This window comes from Protomyctophum parallelum (genome assembly GCF_964188405.1).
Source record: "Protomyctophum parallelum genome assembly, chromosome: 22".
NCBI classification, from domain to species: Eukaryota; Metazoa; Chordata; class Actinopteri; order Myctophiformes; family Myctophidae; genus Protomyctophum; species Protomyctophum parallelum.
In genome coordinates, this window is record NC_139714.1 from 24,939,874 (window position 1) to 24,958,259 (window position 18,386).

At 42.4% G+C, this 18,386-nt stretch overlaps 3 protein-coding genes across 4 annotated transcripts in view; 2 read left to right on the plus strand and 1 right to left on the minus strand.

The window, feature by feature from the left end:
- Nucleotide 1: 1 nt before the first annotated feature.
- foxm1 (forkhead box M1) lies at nt 2–10,410 on the minus strand. The gene is made up of 9 exons (XM_083757652.1): nt 10,255–10,410; nt 8,224–8,732; nt 7,597–7,754; nt 6,026–6,214; nt 5,291–5,419; nt 4,302–4,355; nt 2,724–2,772; nt 2,077–2,246; nt 2–1,958 (listed from the first exon to the last, which is right to left on the minus strand). Exons 2-9 carry the CDS (start codon nt 8,708–8,710, stop codon nt 885–887), a joined length of 2,310 nt encoding a protein of 769 aa, XP_083613778.1. The 5' UTR covers nt 8,711–8,732; nt 10,255–10,410; the 3' UTR covers nt 2–884.
- A 349-nt stretch (nt 10,411–10,759) lies between these two features.
- rhno1 (RAD9-HUS1-RAD1 interacting nuclear orphan 1) lies at nt 10,760–13,152 on the plus strand. Its single transcript, XM_083757787.1, has 2 exons — nt 10,760–10,942; nt 11,919–13,152. The coding sequence occupies exons 1-2, from the start codon at nt 10,778–10,780 to the stop codon at nt 12,705–12,707; spliced, it is 954 nt and encodes a 317-aa protein (XP_083613913.1). The 5' UTR covers nt 10,760–10,777; the 3' UTR covers nt 12,708–13,152.
- A 931-nt stretch (nt 13,153–14,083) lies between these two features.
- tulp3 (TUB like protein 3) overlaps nt 14,084–18,386 on the plus strand; it is a 40,032-nt gene continuing 35,729 nt past the window's right edge. The window contains exon 1 of one of the 2 annotated variants that reach the window (XM_083757527.1): nt 14,084–14,182. In XM_083757527.1, coding sequence (XP_083613653.1) covers nt 14,163–14,182 — 20 coding nt within the window. In that variant the 5' untranslated portion in view covers nt 14,084–14,162. Of the gene's footprint in view, nt 14,183–18,051; nt 18,070–18,386 lie in introns of those variants that run through there. The other variant, XM_083757528.1, reaches the window with a different exon arrangement.

The following is an 18,386-nucleotide window of genomic DNA, read 5'->3' on the forward strand; positions in this document are numbered from 1 at the left end:
GGACTTTTCTGTTTGGATGGGTTGTCAAGGCCAGAAAGTAGTTTTTTACCACTCAGTAGGCGTTCCTGCATAACTTTCGGGTTTGATGATGATGTCACGCACATACCCTCTATTGTCTTGAGACTGGATTAGGGACTGAAATGCTTCTGCTTGAATTTAGCACACAAGACTTATTCTGGTATTCAAACTCCAAAGCTGTCTACAAAGTTAAAAAGGACACGTCAATGACAAACACCATATCACACCTACTGTAGGTCTACAACCTGTGTACTACATACTCCTATAAATATTCCATGGCTTTACGTTGCCAACATCTACAGAAGTCAGGTATTGACATGAAAACACATTTCACCATATGTAAAAATTGTCACTAGCACGAAGGTTGCTAGTGACAATAACCTTTCTATGAATTAATACCAGTGATAACATTATGATATGGATTGTATTGCTGTTAGTAGTACTATTCTTGTTTTTATTACTTTACCATTACCGGTATTTATAGCTGACAGTTCTATAATAAACTACAAAGTCACTACCATTGTACCTCTACCATTGTAGTTTCTCTCTGGAAGAGTAGATAAAATATTTTTTTACATAAAAAAAAAAAAGGTTTCTATACATTACAAAAGTGCAAATCAAACAGACAGATACACATTACAGAGGGATGCAAAGGATCATGGGAAAGAAAGCTAGCTACTCTATACATAGAAAGCAGAGTAGCTAGCTAGTGTAAAGAAAGATAATTTTTAAGAGGAGCAAAAAACAAAAGCAGGAAAATCCCACAAGTAGAAGACTTGTGGAGAACTGAGCAGCTTGGAAATATTGCGATGGCAGGTCCACTTCAGACGAAACGTTAAGGAAGGGAGACTTCCACTCCAGGCTACTTAAGATGCCCAGAACTCTGACCAGCTGATGTTGGCCATGCTCAGGTCGTCGTCCACCTCCAGGCCGGTGAAGCTGATGTCCACCAGGATCTTACTGAGGCTGTCGTTCATGGTGTCCAGGACCAGGCCCTCGGCCAGCGAGTGGTTGTTCGGCACGCCGCCGCCGCCACCGGCCTGAAGCAGTTCCCTGGAGCAGCCTGGCACTAGGCGCCGTGTTGCCAGTGGCACGTTAGTCGGCTCAGCCCTGGAGCTGCTGGAGGAGGTGAGCAGCTCTCTGGGGGAGCTGAAGAGAGGCAGCTCCTTGCAGGGAGTGCTGCTGATGCTGAAGTTGAGGCTGCTGTAGTCGTGGTGCTGCGGGGTGAGCGCCGGGCAGCTGGGGGTGCGGATGGGGCTGAAGTCCGGCAGGCTCCGGTTCTCCTTGCCCACGGGGGTCATCCTCCACGACTCTGGTAACACGCTGGCGACGGGCTTGCTCGGGGTAGAGGAGGCCATGTGGCAGCCGCTTTTGATGGGCGTCTTAAAGGAGTACTCGGCTCTGCAGGGGCTGTCGTTCGCCGTAGAGATCGCCGATCGCTGCTCCAACTCGGAATCCCGCGCGTCCGGCAGGGCGGAGGCGTCCGAGGCCATGCCCGAGTCAAAGAACGTGCTGTCGGGGGAGAAGAGGAGGACGGGCTCCTCGTGCGAGGGAAGAACCATACGCTGCTTCCGCCGCGACCTGCTGGCTTCTCTCCGCGGACGCGCTTGACGAGTGTCGGCGCTCAGCCACTCCGACACCGGCTCCACTTTAATCACAGGCACAGACACCTCTTGAATCAGACTCGGAGGCACAGATATTGGCTCCTCTTTGATAGGTGCGTGCAGCATGACTGGGGTGGCATCACTGTGTGGGTGCTGCATCACAGTGGTGGCGTCGCTGTGTGTATGCATGGCGGTGGTGGCACCGTTGTGTGTGTGCATGGCGGTGGTGACATCGCGGTGTGGGTGCACAGCGGGGGTGGCATCGCCGTGTGGGTGCATCACCATGGTGGCATCGCGGTGTGGGTGCATCACAGTGGTGCCATCGCTGTGTGTCACCTATTTAGCAAAACAAAAAGCACTCCCCGTTAGTTACAATTGAATTCCTGCACAGTCTCAGTGAGGTTTTTTTTCCCTTTTTTTAATCAAAATGTAATGGGTGCGAGGGACTCTTTACCTTAGGAGCTATGCGCACTCTCTTGCCTCCTCTCGGCGTGTTGGGATTCTGCTGCAGATGTGAGGAAGAAGAGGAGGAGGAGGAAGGCACGTACACAGATGAGGTGACCGGTAGCTGGATAGGGACCAGGTAAGACTCGGTACGAGGGAGAAGAGGCTTCATCTTACGCTCTAAACATAAGAAAGAAAACAATGGTTACACATTTAAGTTAGATGCCTGTCAGAATCTTAGACCATACAATACAGCAATGCAACAAGTCCACGCAGCTCCTAATAGATAAGAAAATGGTAAATGCAGAGGACAAAATCCACACAATGTGCAAATCATTGTGGTAAAATACCCAAACCCAACAACAACAATGTTGACACAAACGTATGCGTACACATCTGAGACTTGACGAGAGGTTGGCTATACCGAGGTCAAATTGACGACAGATTGGCAAATGCCGAGCATTGGGTGGAGAATGAGATGACCACTTTTCTGAGGTCCTCATAAATTCAGGATATTGAAAAATAGCAGATCTAAAAGCTCATAGCTTGTAGGTCTGCTATTTTTTTAAATGTGGTGCTGTATGATGAAGCGTTTGGAAATGGCGGAGGCAACAGTTTGGTAACGTGAGACTAGTTAGTGAATGAAGATCAACTCACCACAGCCACTTGCTGCTTTCTTTGCTTCAGAATCCATTCTTTTCTGATGCTGTGAACAAGTATTGAAAAATATTTTTCAATAGGCAGAATAGACCTGTCACAATAATTACTTGCGATAATCTCAATTATTTTATATTTAATCGTCAAAATCGTTTCCATTCGTCTGCAAAGATTATTCTGGTGAAAAGATAACGTTAACACATCATCACAATGTGTCTCATGAGCTTGTAGATCCACACATTTTCTTTTTAAATAAGAAATTATGGATTACGATTAAATATGGCCAGTTTTAGTACATTATTTATTTGGGTAATTGGTACTGGTCTTTTCAGTAATTTCTTTGTAATGTATATGCTATAATATATTATTTGTCAAATCTGACCTGTCCATTTTTTGTTTACAAAGCCTGTATGTTCCAGTGCTCAATGCCAAAAACACAATTAAATCGTTATCACAATTATCTCTATTACAATTAATTAATGGTTAACTACAATTTCATGATTGTGACGGTTCTAAGCCAGAACTGTGAAAATAAATGAAAATAGTGGGTAGCACAGCATTAATTGATATTATGGGAACATAATCATATTATGGTGCAAAAAACAAAACAAAAGACAATTACATTGTTAATCAGAATTGTTTGAGTGCCAATTAATCGCCAACTTTTCTTTGTAATCATGACCAGTGGTGTCATGGTGATTTGTTTTCTGGTACCACGGAACGTCACGCGCACGCACGCACGCTCATGCACACGGCATGCACACAGAACAGCTGCATAGCCTAAGCCTATTGTTAAATAGTGTACGAGAGTTTTAGACACACAAACACAAAAGTAGACAAATATCTTTACTGCACACTGGCGAAACAAAAAAGTTTGCTTTGGACGAATTAATCTGTTCTTTCATGGAAGAGGAGGCATTCTTCTTGTGTGTAGATTAGAACACCACACAGCAGCAGTAGCCTACTGGAGCCATAGCCTACTGCTGTAAGTGTGCATGCTTGCTTACCGTATAGGCTACGTGCGCTCAGGTATAAACAGTTAAAGCTGTTGTTATGCAAAGTAGTATCCATTTCATTTCGACACAGTACTTGACACAGTGTGAAATTAGAGGGGGGGGGGGCGCCAGTAAACCTAGACCACTGGGTACTTGGTACGTCTTGGAAAGTCTGGTGATGCTAAGGGGACGTGTTCTAGCGTGCACGCACGTGCACCGTTCCGTCTCTGCGTGTGCACGTCAAAAGATTACTGGTACTACGAGCATGACAACACTGATCATAACAGCCCTAGCTACAACGACAAGAATATGGCCTCTATACTGTGATGCAAGCCTTCAACACGCTTGTTCTGCTTTTTTTCCTTTCTTCCCTACGGAAGAATATGAGGGGTGCATACTTAGTTTAGACTAGTCATTAGTTAGACATGGGTTAAGGTTAGGTTTAGGTGTGCTGCCCCGTGGGAGGTTAGGTTTAGGGTGAGGGTTTGAGATAGGTTGTAGTTGTAAGACTAATGACTGGTCTAACCAATGACTAGTCTAAACCAAAAACTGCACCCGAAAATGAAGCATAAAGTTGTCTTACTTGATTGGCGAATAACAGCAATGGCACTGCAACTGAAGTTGGGTCACAGCCCGGCTGCGAGGGACATGAGGGAAGAAAATAATTGTCAAGAAATCTTGCATGCTTACACTCACGTCTCGCTAGACTAGAGTATAAAGTACTAATACCGTTAGAAAATAAAACATGAAAAAAGGTGGCTTATCAGGCAATACAGAGAACTTTTGCTGCCAAGGAGGGGCATGTGAAAACTGTCTCTCCTATTGCCATTCCAGTTATGCAAATTATTCTTGCAAGAAAACAATCTGGCACTGTAGTGAAAACTGAAAACGTGGCTAAAGAAAATGTACTTAAAAAAAACGTCTCCTGTGTCTATCAGTCTTGATCTCAAAATGGTTACCAAAGGGTGAAACAATAAGGCCGACAAAACGGGAGTATATAAATTTGTCAGAATGTGGTGATATGTGCTGAATTCAGTAATCAGGGTTCCAATGAATTTCCAAAACATGTCCAGAATATCTAGCCCAATTTACAGGCCCATATAACAATCATTCAGTGCAACAATGAGTCCCGTACTCCTATAAGACAGGCAGTGTAGCAACAATAAAGCATAGAATGGTATAATTCCATTCTGAATGTTGTGCCAAATGATATGCTACACCTTCTATCATAGGCCATAGGATTACACATGTTGTGAGCTTGTAGATCTGTTATTTTTGTCACGGTACACATTAGGTTGGAATCACGCAGCCCGTTCTGCAAAAAAGTACTTCTTATGCTACATATTTTGTATAATTTTATACATTTTGTTTTGGAAAATGATTTTTTATTAAATCAATAGCCTAAAACAATGCATATCCAAATACATTTTCCAGGACCTTTGATTAATTCCAAACCTTTTCCAGAAATAGATTTTCTTTCTTTTTCTCAGGAATAGCATGACCATGGGAACCCTGAGTAATGCCGTCACATTACAGGGGATAAAATAATATAACTTCTCTGTTTGTGCCTACCTGGTATACCTGGTCTAGGGTAAGGCATCGGTTGGCTTCAGGACGGATTTGCCAGTAGGATATCTTGCCATCTGATGATGTGTCACGAATGAACATGTCATGTAGAGAGAGGTTGTGGCGGACCGAATTCTGTCACAATGAAAGAAACAAGGAAATTGCTAATGAGACAACTACAACTTATTTTTTTGTCAATTCTGCTATGGTTGAAGACAGGTCCAATGAAGAGATATGGTGTTTATTACAAACTGATTCTTTCCCAGAAATTAACTACCGGTGTTGATTTTGTCGACTAAAACTGTGACGAAAAATGTCCGTGGCGTGGACTACCTTTTTTCACTGACGAAAACTAAATAAAAACTAAGTAATGGTGACTAAAACTTAGACTAAATATATTGACAATTTTGTCAACAAATAAAAATTAAAAACTAGACTAAAATGTTAACTAGTGGGGAAGAGATCCAGTAGCACTAAAAGTACGCAATTTTATGTTTGGTTGCGCTCGAGTGTTACGTTCTGAATAGCAGAGCAGACCTACAGGTACAAGCTTGTGAGCTTGTAGATAAGCTATTTTCAGCATGCAACCAAGTGTACAATCTGCCATTGCGACACCATCAAGGCCAGACTAAAATCGCATGGTATTATTTAGTCAACTAAAATATGACTAAAACTAAAGGCAATTTTATTCAAAATGACTAAAAATCTAAATGTGGTGTCAAAATGAACACTGTTAACTACCTTCCAGCCAGGCTTGGCTACATCTCGGAAGTACGGGAAGCGTTCCTCAATCCAGCCGTAGATCTCTTTCAGTGTCATTCTCCTGTCTGCCCTGCTGTTGATGGCAAACTGGATCATGGTCATGAAGGAGTACGGTGGCCTCTCCGACTCAAAGTTTATTAGGACCGGGGGATCCGCATCCTGTGTACTCTGCGTGTGAAAGAAAAACGAAATGAGAGGAATGCACAAGAGTGAATGCAAACTCATAAGAAATGCACACACAGTCACAAACACATCACTGATCTGTGTGGCTCTTCTAGGCCTATAGAGCGTCGCAGTCCCTCCCCCTTTCAGAACGGCGAGTGGCCCAGGAAATGAAATGCAATGCATTTTGACCATAGCCGTTTCTTTAAGTATTTATTTAAAGACGGTTACGCCGCGGACAAAGCCAACTCGGATCGTGACAAATCATGACAATGAACACAATATTTTGGGCCGATCAAATCATTAGAAAGAAGAAAATAAAGGCAGGAGACAAGACTATTTGTTTTGTTTTTCTTCTTATAAATTATTTGATCGGCCCAAAATATTGTGTTCATTGTCATGAATTGTCACGATCCGAGTTGGCTTTGTCCGCGGCGTAACCGTCTTTAAATAAATACTTAAAGAAACGGCTATGGTCAAAATGCATTGCTTTTCATTTCCTGGGCCACTCGCCGTTCTGAAAGGGGGAGGGACTGCGACGCTCTATAGGCACTACAATGCAGTGAAGTATTTGTACAACGAATGAGCATGACGAAAATAAAGTGTGCACACTGCCATTCACTACAACTCTTTATTGAAAATTCACGTTTCGATCATGTCTGAGTCTCTGAATATTTATCAATATTTATTTCGCAAATAGCAGTGTGCGGAATTGTTTGTTTTCTTTATGCTGTTTTTTAGTTTTTCCTGCACCTGATTGTATGTGTGGATGTAGTTGTACGGTACATGCATGTCTCTTAAGTACATGATTTGGACAATGACACTACTATGTAGTGTACAACACAAACACAAACACAAACATTTTGTACAGAATGTGATGACTGCATTACAGTACTCAAAGTACTGTCGTGTTGTGTGGGACTACTATGCATCATTGTTTCCTGGTCTTTCCTTAGTCAGTTCCTCGGGTATCGGGTCAGGTAATGCTAGTCATAAATCTCCACTGATCTTGCCATTTCAATACGATAAGGCATACAGTCACAGATGCATTTTGCATTTACGTTCCATCACTTTGATGCCAAACCGCTGGTAAGAGAAGTAGTTATGGGAGTCATTTGTAGACAATCTCAAAATCATTACTTCATTCAGAATATTTTGGATGACGCACCAAAAGCAGCATCCAGAGTAATTTTTTTCTATCCATCTTAAATAGCCATCTAAAAATAAATACCCATTACCAGGTTTAACTTTGTGGCAACTATGTCACTTCTAATCTAAAGAGCTGTAAATCCCACAAGGGCGCTATTCTACTGAGCCAAGCTGGATAAACGTGTGTTTTGGAGAGATGCTGGGATGCTGAATTGAAGTGACTAATAGAAATCGCTGACCTGGGAAGTCTGTGGGCATGGATTGTGGCTCTCCTTGATGGCTTTCTCGTCAGCGAGTTCAGAATCAGAACCATGACCGTCCGTGTTCGCCGACACACCCAGCCAATGCATGTTGGTAAGGCTGTCATCCAGAGGTCTGCAATCAAGCTCTTTATTCACTAGAAAGAGATAAGTAGAATAAAGGGTGTTATTCAGGTGCGTCATTTGGGCCGGGGCACCAGGGGATGGCAACTGCCACCACCTTATAGTGTTCAGAATTAACCTTAAATTCAGTTATTTTATGCATATTGTGCCCAACTCTGAATTGTTTTAGCAGATTGATCTTATTTCATAATCATCACAATCGATGATTGTTTTAGAGAAGCATTTCAATGTATGCAAACATTAATTTATTAACCACTTTCAACATGGTTGAAGTTTTGGAACATTGCGAACATTTTCTCTTTTCGCCCCCCAAACAAATAGCGGATCTACAAGCTCTCAACACATGGCCAAGCGACGCGTTGAGAGCTTGTAGTAACTTATTTTTTGCCACCCACTATTTCTTTCTGAAATTACATCTCTGGTGTTGTTTCAAAAGAATAAAAGTTACTATAATAGAATTTGTAAAAAAATATATTTTCATACACAATTTCCTTCCACTGAGAGGTTCAATATTATCCGGTGGACTGTCCATAGGTTCTGTTTTTACTGTCTGGCGGCCCACAACAGGTTTATCATCCAAGTCTTCTTTAATGCTCTGCTGGCAAAAAGACCCATTTCCCAGACCAGTGCCACTGCCACTCAATAGGATGAATTTATTTGGTCCACGTGGGCCACATTCTTTCCCCCTGGCATTGAGTGCCCTAATGACGCTCTGCAGGTCTGCCGTTTGAGGGATGACGACCACTTGTACATCGGGCATGGTGGGGTGATTCGTGATGCTGATGCCATCCGGGATGAAATGGCTGCGAGGCTCCTGGTGTGTTGGTGGTGGTCCATCAGCTTCATCGGCGTGTGAAGAAGAAGCTGCTGGCTGATGGTCATCTCGCTGGAAAGGCAGTTTCCTCCTTTTAAGGATCAGGGGCCTCCTTGGACTCCGTCTCACTCTGCTCAGATCACAGAAACTGGCCATTTGTGTTGTGATCACTAGTTATCTGCAACACAAAATAACACAAATTACTGTATTGATTTCTTAAAAACAGTGGTGGTTTTCAATCTTTTTCATAGCAAGGTCCATTACTTATTCAGCATTTGAGCCATGGGTGGACCACCATTTCATTTTTGCCTCTCAGACCGATTTTGTTTTGTTATGTTAATTGTTTGTCCACAATTCCATGCCGTATTGATGTGATACCATAGGAGAGATAATAGGCAACGTTGATAAAAATGACAATTATTCTACATTCTCTATTAAAGATCTATAAAGGTTGAATTAGATGGGGACAACCTGGAATCCCCTCAAGGACCACTAGTTGAAAACTACCGTTTACAGTTACAGGGAAATTGGCAGTTGTTATTACATGCAATTTAATCATTAAAGTTTAATGATTAAACTGACGTGTTTGGATGAATGAATTAACAAAAAAACATTACACAATATTGTGTAACGTTGTCTAGTAATATAAGACCATGTTATACTCGCTTTGACCAATATATTATATATTATACCGTGCACGCTAAAACACTCACAGAAATGTGAATGTAACGTTAATAATACAGATCACCCATCACCGTTCCTGGCTCCCACGTTAGCCCACCCAGAATTGGGGTCGCTTTATAGCTTATTACACTTTAGTTGCCGTTTTAGACGTTTACCCGCTGATCTACGTTATGGCTTTTGCTTCCTATATGATGAATTCCTGTTCTGTTCTTTAGCTACATAGAAATGTCTATTTGTATGTCTCTAAATGTTTGTATGTCTCTAAATGTTTTGATGAATTGAACAATGTGGACCCTGTTGTAAACAAGTGTAATGCTTAATTGGGTCGTCCACTCACAGTTAACAGTCTTTGTATTGAGTTTGTGCTTAAAATGTACTGTAAATTCTACAAACTGTTAATAAATATTTCAATCAATCAATCAAAAAAAGGCTCAGACCATCTGGATCTGGATCATGCACCTGAAGCAGTTTGATAACATGTTGGCGTTTCTACAGACACACACATCATATCTTCTAGAGATGAGAACATGTATGTTCACATACAGTAGCATGACCCTAGAATGATTCACATTCCACATAGCATGTAGCTAACCCAGTGGTTCACAACCAGTGGTCCTTGAGGGGGTTCCAGGTGGTCCCCTAAATGATGATGGGAGAGTTGGTAACCAAATGGACCCTTATAGATTGTTAAACATCTGCATTACTTAATTTACAAGAAGTTAATGTAGAATAATTGTTATCAACGTTTGCCTGTTATTATCTCTCCTATCATGCTAGCAAAATCAATACAGCATGGAATTGTGGACAAAATGTTATCCAACGACAACAAAATATGAATAAAATCTGAGAGACTAAAATCTCATCAAATGGTGGCCCGTAGCTCAAATGACGAATAAATAATGGTCCCGACCGTGATATGAAAAGGGTTGTCTCGGCAGCTAGCATGTAGCTAAACCAATGGCTCTTACTGTGCAGAAGCTAAGCTAAGCTAAAAGAACAAAACAATAAAGACAAACCTTTCTTCATTCATATGAAATGAATCCATGTTTTCAAGCAGTTCCGCTCGGCTCCATGCCCTTTATATGCGATCATAAATGTACGGTAAGAGAGACATGCTAATGTGATAAATAGTATGCACTTTATTGTAATCTTAGTTTAATACTCGACGTTCGATTGAGGATCGAAAAAAGTTTTTGAATTTTGGCGCTGTGGGTGGGGCCTGGTGTCACCGTGACCAGACCGTGACCACGTGACACAAATCTTGACCAATGGCAGCTGGACAAAGATCCACCGAACCAATCAGAAACAAACATCGGTGAAAACCAGGAAGCGAGCGAGTAACGCACTAAAGTGTTATGAAAGAGAGAACTCAACAAAGAATAATCTACCGGCGGTGCGCTTTACGGCTTTATTTATACTAATATTATGGACATTGTCAGTCGCATGGCATGTAGGATGCCTGTAAACTAGTGTAAAGTAATTTTTCCTCTTTATATTTTTCCAGGTCGTACTTTAACTAGTCGGTCATGATGATTTCTGATGCCCCGTAAAGCACACAAGACACAGAAGCCTCCTCTGCTGTTCGCGGATCCGCCACGGGGTGGCGCCAGAAACCGTAATGTGCCTGAAGTGCGAGCTGCTATCAACCCCAAGTCGTTTATCACAGAGGGACATTCACAGGACGGTTCAGCTCTTACCACATGGGTAAGACCTTTACCTTTCATCATTTAAGCTGGCAAAAATATTTATCAGGTATAAGCTCTACACTATGATTACAGCAGGGCTTCTCAAACCTCTTCATCTCAGGTCAACCCTGTAAATACCCTTTTCATCCAAGGTACCCTTGAATTTCGATCATTGTTACTGACTGGACTCTAGCCGAAAGGCTAAAAGATATCCAAATAAACATCAAAAATGAAATCAACTTTATGAATGAGTATGTGTCACGAGGAAAACTTGAAAGAATAGTAGTTTCCATTATGACAGATTGAAAATAACTTCATAGTTAATCAGACCACTGTGTGTCCAGTGGAAACCTCGTATGAATCTGATCTCAGGTCAGAATGGGTTAAACCCCAGCAGCATCCCTATTCCGGGGGAACATTAACTAAAATAGAAGATCTACAAGCTCACAACGTGGCACAACATCTTACTAAGTAGGATTTTAGGCCCCATTTACACTGGCAGCCAAATCTATCCTGAATCAAATCTGTACCACATCCAGATTGGAATCTGATTTTGTTTAAATAAGACTAAATGCATTCAAGTCACATGGAATCTGATTTTTTTCAATGTGACTTGAAACACATTTAGAGGTGGTTTCAAATCTGATTTCAGGAGATCTGTCTCAGTCTGAATGCAACAACCTTATCTAAATCCGGATTCCATGTGACTTGTATGTGACTTGTTTGCGTTTTGACTAATTGAAACAAATCAGATTACAATCTGGATGTGGCACAGATCTGATTCAGGCTAGATTTGGCTGCCAGTCTGAACACACAGATCGGATCTGGTCTCTTGCAGTGTGAAAGGTTGGGCCAAAAGATTGGATTTGAGAAAAAAAATCAGATTTGACTTGATGTGACTGCAGTCTAAATGGGGCCTAAGTGAAATTGATCAATTCAAAATATTATCAAAATATTCTGCGGCACCCAATTTACAGTTGTTTCTCCTTTTAAAGGTGAGCCCGCAGTTTGACACGGTCCATTTAGCTGCCCCCCCAGCAAGACGAGGCCGGAGGCAGTGCCATTCTGTCACAGGCCTCACCGATAGATCTACTCAGCTGACCAGAAAGAAAAAAAGCGTCGCTGCCCCGTTCGCCTCGTTATCGTTCAAGAGGACGCAAGGCCAACCTCGTCAGCCGGACCATGCCTGTGGAAAGAAAGCCACGGAACACCCCGTTGTTTCGATCCCAGAACACCAACCACAGGTATTGACTCGTCAGGTCAGTAGGACAGCCTCTTGTCGCAGTGCACAACAACAACAACACGTAGAAACGCCAAAGAGAAGATGCTCCACACTCGGCAGGAGGAACGTGGCGGAGGATCGCGCGGAGGATCGCGCTTCATGCTCTAGCGGGCGTTTGGAGCGCCGTGGCGCTCCTTCCGTCCATTTGACGGAAGCAGCATTCAGTGCTTCAACAACACCCCCCACCACCACCGCAGAATCCTCATTCACACCTGACATGAGTGGTGTCTTGCCGCCACCGGATGTGGACACTCCCGAAGTACTGCACGAAGAAGAGGCAGAGGGTAGTAGTAGTAGTCCCTCCTCTGCATTTTTAAACATACTGTTTTCCTCGTCGGAGCACTCTGCGTCGGCGTGCCATCGCCTGTGTGACGTTCTGGTGGCGGACACCCCAGAGAGGGACTACGGACTGAAGGTGACGTGGAGGAGGAGGAGAGAGTTAATGATGACGTTAAAGAAGAGAGGCAGTCTCTCTGATGCAGATGTACTGATTGATTGTTGACACAGGCACATGTGCACAATCATAGACCCCATCAACGGGGGCTAGAGCTCCTGCCCTGTTACCCGTCTGTAACAAACTGCCCACTCCAGACCATGAATTCTGTGTTTAAATAAATGCAAATGCCCACCCTCTCCACACCATACGTGAATCAGGAGAATTGCCTTTTTTCCGAACTCTCCTGAACCTGAACGCAGCATTTTAGAAATCCATGTCATACGCCTCATCTTCAGCTAAAGAGTGCAGGGTCCTGAAAAATGGCTGATCTACAAGCTCTGTGTTTTAGGGAATTTCAGCCCCTGCCTCTCTGTAACATTCTCTGCACGTCCCTGACTGTTGATGTGCAGTAATGAAGAACCAGGAAGAATGGGACCCAGACAGCAGAGGCACAACCTCATTATTCAAATCATTACACCACCAATGCCTGTATCACAAGATTCACAATACATTCTTTTACATTTTTATGCTTTGCTCAGAAGAGCGGGCCTGATTGCTACGACACACACACACACACACACACACACACACACACACACACACACACACACACACACACACACACACACACACACACACACACACACACACACACACACACACACACACACACACACACACACAGTACAGTCAGGGCTATTTGTTATTATGATAATGGTTGTCGGTCAATTCAACTACTAGTTCATTATGGCACATAATGGAATAATCAATGTCCAGATTGTATTCTGTTTTGGGGACAATCAGTAACATTAAATTCCAGGGAGAAAAATAAAATAAAACTATCCAGATGTACCAATATCACAGTCACAAGACTATAATAAAATGTAATATTACATAAATTGGCTACCCCTAAATACAGTCTTGGTTTACCAATGATGCTAATTGAACTGTAAATTAATGTATTGTGTGCAATGCTCTGGATAATATCATTATTGATTTTGAATTGTCAAGTATTGAAAAAAAAAATAGTCGTTTATTATTACATACTTGGGAGTAGCATAAAGTAATCTGCTCACAGAAGGAAGATTTACCTATATGCCTAGTTGTAGTATTTGATGTGCCTGATCGCATTGAGAGCTTGTAGATCGGATATTTTCAAATCGGCAAAATAATATGGCTGAATAAGTGTTAATGACAAATGTATGTTTTGTAATAATAATAATAATGTAAATCTACAGAGTAAAGTTTTCAAATAAATAATTGCAGTGGAGTAAAAGTACAATATTTGCCTCTGAGATGTCAAATGGAGTAGAGAGTAAAAGTATTGGAAATTATAAATACCAAAGTGTACAATTTACACCACGGCCAGCCAATCACAATTCTCCTAAAATGTACGAACGACCAATGGCTGCGCGCGTTGTAAGCGTGTTCGGTAACTAAGGAGCGCAGCTTGTGTCCACGGCAGTAGAGCAGAGTGGGCTCTGTGGCTGAGGGATCTTCCATAGCAACCGTGGATAAAACATGAGTTACTACAGCATAAGGTGAGCAAAAACACACATACTGCGAGCAGAACTCATTACGGGAATTATTCTTAACAAAGTAGCCAAGAGTCTGAGTGAGAAAGTTAATAACACGCGTGGCTGTTTGTTTTATGGAGAAATACACGACTTAAGTTTCCAGTCGAGTCCAGTCCACCTAAAGCAACTGTTGCATGTAGTGTAGCATCTACACTGTAGAATGTAGATGTCTGGCTAGCTAACGTTAGCTTCTTTAACAGACGTTACGCTACCTGGATACTACTTTACGCATCGCATCGACGAACACCAAAAGGCGATTTATAAACCAACGTTCTCATGACCATCAGAGCATGTATCATATGTTCAAACTACTATCCTCGTTAACCGATAACGGATCAACGTTGTACTTTTGCCGTGTACTGTCTGTTTGGCTCGGTGATCTCAAGTGTCTCCAATGCCCATGCAGGGTTTTATATAATGTATATATAAAACAATCTTGCTCTTCATTTGCGATGTTGATGTAGCGTTTAGAAGGATATAACTGCTTCTGATAAACGCTACTATAGAAGTAGCTACCGATCGTAAGTAAGCCATGTTATTCGATCATCATCAAAAATCAACATACATCGGCAAACTATTAGATATTATGTTATAACATGTAGGAGAAACAAGCGAATCACCATGAAATGCATCATGGTTTGGAAGTTATGTTTTTTGTTTTGTTTCATGTGGCACATCATGAGCCAGCCAACGTCGTGTTTTTTTCTCCAGATGTTTGAGACGAAAACAAAACCCCGGCATTCTAAACAGACCCAGTCCCCCATCTCCACCCCCCACCCACATTGTTTTGGTGCTTGTGTGCGTGCGCGGGCGCGTGCGCATGTGTGTTGACGCGCGCGCATGTGTGTGTCACGGTTTTCGAGTTTTTGGGGTTTTTTTAAGTCTATTTATTTAAGCCAGTTTCTACCACACATTCCTGGTCAGATATAATACAATAATGACACCACCAAACACCCCATAAATATGATAGCCGTGGGGTGGATTTTGACTGAATTTTGGAATGGGAAAATGGGATCAAGTTGGATATGCACTTTTCACATGTACACAGATGTCATGTCAGGATTTAAGGCATGCTGTGTACTTGTATAGGCTAAAGTGCTGCAGTTTTTATAACGAGGGAAAACGAAGCCTAAAAATGTTTGCATGATGTCATATGGAGCATGTCTTGTGTACATTTTCTTCATCACAGTGCAGACAGTGAATTGACGGCCCACATGTAGGCCTACTGTACTGCATTTGCACTTTATTGACTTAGTTAAAACATTTCACTTTCAATAAAACTATTGGTCATTTCATCATCTACTCAAGCTTATGTGGACACCACAGACAATTTTTAAGTTGCTTGATTCAGTATTTAGATATTTGATATTCATTTTAGCTGCCCCGCCCCCTTCCTATACAAACCCATTATAACTTAAAACTCCATTAAAACACTCCTTAAAACACCCGACCTATTTTATTTATTTATTTATTTATTTTATATTATTTATTATTCATTTATTTTATTAAAAATAAATGAAAACAGTAAATGACAAACGACAGACGTATTAGAAGGTCTATATCAGTCAACAGAAAAAAGTTGAGGTGTTTTTGATGAATCTATCATGGTTAAAATCGAGTTTTAAGTTATAATGGGTTTGTATAGGAAGGGGGTGGGGCAATTCAAATTAATGTCTGTCTGTCTGTCTGTCTGTCTGTCAGAAACAAACACTTATCTCCTCATTGCCTGCACCAATCGCTCCCACTTTTCACACAGGCATTGACCATAATAATATGGAGGTCTTAACGAAGCCATTTTTCCAATAAGATTAATAATGAATTTATTAGTGAATAAAAACCAGTTTATTTGTCCGTGCTCTATCTCCGACCGAGCCACACTATTAGCACACATCTCTCCATGCCAAAATAAATCTGCACGCTCCCACAATCCAGCTAGGCTACTTTTTTACCGACGCAACTGTCGTATTTACTGTACAGATATTGTTTTTACATCAACACACGATCATGGAGAATTGTAACTTGAAGAATTGTGTGCCTGTGGAGGGGGTGTGGGACGCATAATTCGATAGGTCACCGTTTGTAGTGTGACGTAGGAAGCGAAACCCAGCCCCGTCGGAGCATCTGTTCTGTATCCGTGTTGGATGTGAATGACCAGCGACACACAGCCAGGACTGCAGCCGCTCCGAGGACACTGTTTCTGGGCTTATGATCAGTGACACACAGCCAGGAGTCCAGGACTGCAGCCGCTCCGAGGACACTGTTTCTGGGCTTATGATCAGCGACACACAGCCAGGCTCCGACTACACTGTCCGCCCCCTCCTCAACCACCTCCTTCGCCGTGCATTACACATGGGCTACATGCACGCTCAAAGCCTGGACACTGACAACGACAGCTTACAGCCCTGCGCGCACCCAGCGTGGCTGCGTGACACACTGAACAGCACGATCACAACGGAATGCTTATCAGTCGGGGTCTCGGGGTGGCCAAATGGAGACGTTTGGAGAAGACAGATCCCGTGCCGTCGGAACAACACAATGACAAGATACATACAGACAGATGCAATGACAACGACACGTTCCTAAATCACACAAAACATCTAATTCTTATCCTGATTATATAAAGAACAAACTACAACTTGCTTTGAAGCCCAAAAAGCCAACCTCCGCGTTCACCGTTTAATAGCTTATATCTCCACGGGCAGCAGACGGTGAGCGGTTAGGGACCGTCTACAAAGTGCAACACCGAACTTGAACATATTCAATAACTCCCATTTATAGGCAGAATATCACCACCATATTTACATCACACATCAATGGTGTACTTATGATTGTACTACAGCATTTAATTAGCCTATACTTTAGTGCCCAACCCAACTTCCCAAGACCATCTGTAAACAATCCCCCCCCCCTATCAGTAATGTGATCTATTACATCACACACTGAACATGATTTGCTGTTCATATATTCAGAACGGGTAAGGACTAGTTAATATAACATATCTAAATACTGACTGAAGCAACTTAAAAACTGCCCGGGGTGAGTAGATGTTAAAATGACCAAAGTCTTTTTGAAAGTGAAATATCCCTTTAATGGAGACTTGACCAAGTGACAGAGCGTAGATTTATAATATTCAAAAGGAGACACATGTAAAGACTGGAGCTTCACCTTAACCCGCTACTTGTGTTGCAGCTGTCTGTTTGAAGTAAAGTCCTCTATATCGCAGCTCATGACAACAGGTGCTAAGCCCTGGGCTCATGTGATTTTGTGTGCATGTTTGTGTGCGTTAGTGAGTGAGAGACTGAAATCTATTTGGAGTCACAGCCTAGGCCTGCTTTCATCATACAAGAAGATACAAATCTGAAATGGCTCCCACACCCTATCCTGTCCCACTCTGATTATTTGATTTGATGTCAGCTTGCGGCCCCTGGCTGTCAGTGTCAGGCAAAGACCAGCCAAAGATGGACAAACCTTTTTCACTTCTGTGATTTTGCCACATTAATATGAATGTAGTTATGTAGGTCACCCATGATGTGACAGACTTTGTGGCATGATGCACCCACTTGCGGAGTCTGAGACTTCGAGCCAGAGGAAGAGCCGTGTGCTCGAAAAGTCAGCTTTCTTTGGTGCATCTGTCGCATTGGAGCCCTCAGTGTGCAAGCGTTTTTTTTTCTTTTTCTCGTCGCTTAAGCATCTGCCCAAACTTGGTTCCACTGGCTCTGTCCCTCTGTCATTTTAATCAGGACTTGTGGACTCCTGAAGAACTACCACTTATTCTGGAGCGGGTCATCCGAGCCCTGTCGCAGATTTCTGATGAGTCATGTATCCTTGACACAGACTATGGAAGCTTAGTAGTGAGTGTGCTTTGAGGGCTATCGGTGACCTTTATTTTAACAATGAGCGTCAGAGGCACAATGTTCCACAGAGATGAGTTCTTCTTACACAAGAGATGAAATGTTGTTGAAGGTCACCTTCAACAACATTTCCTCTCCTGTGTAAGAAGAACTCACGGATGAAGAGCTCAATTCCCTAGTCCTGAGGAATTGTGTAAAACAAAGGCCAGAATCAGGGTTTGATTCCAACAAAAAATGCTCTCTTATGGCCTATTCATACTCCAGTTTTAGGTGATAAGATGACCACCGTTTGGGCTAGTAAAATCAGACGGTAGTGT

Excerpts from the sequence above, each read along its gene's own strand:
- foxm1 (XM_083757652.1), bottom strand. The coding sequence starts at position 8,710 with ATGGCCAGTTTCTGTGATCTGAGCAGAGTGAGACGGAGTCCAAGGAGG. Across the intron at positions 6,215-7,596 it reads CATGCCCACAGACTTCCCAG|AGTACACAGGATGCGGATCC; the intron begins GTCAGCGATTTC and ends TTTCACACGCAG. Across the intron at positions 1,959-2,076 it reads GAGTGCGCATAGCTCCTAAG|GTGACACACAGCGATGGCAC; the intron begins GTAAAGAGTCCC and ends TTTGCTAAATAG.
- rhno1 (XM_083757787.1), top strand. The coding sequence starts at position 10,778 with ATGCCCCGTAAAGCACACAAGACACAGAAGCCTCCTCTGCTGTTCGCG. Across the intron at positions 10,943-11,918 it reads GTTCAGCTCTTACCACATGG|GTGAGCCCGCAGTTTGACAC; the intron begins GTAAGACCTTTA and ends CTCCTTTTAAAG.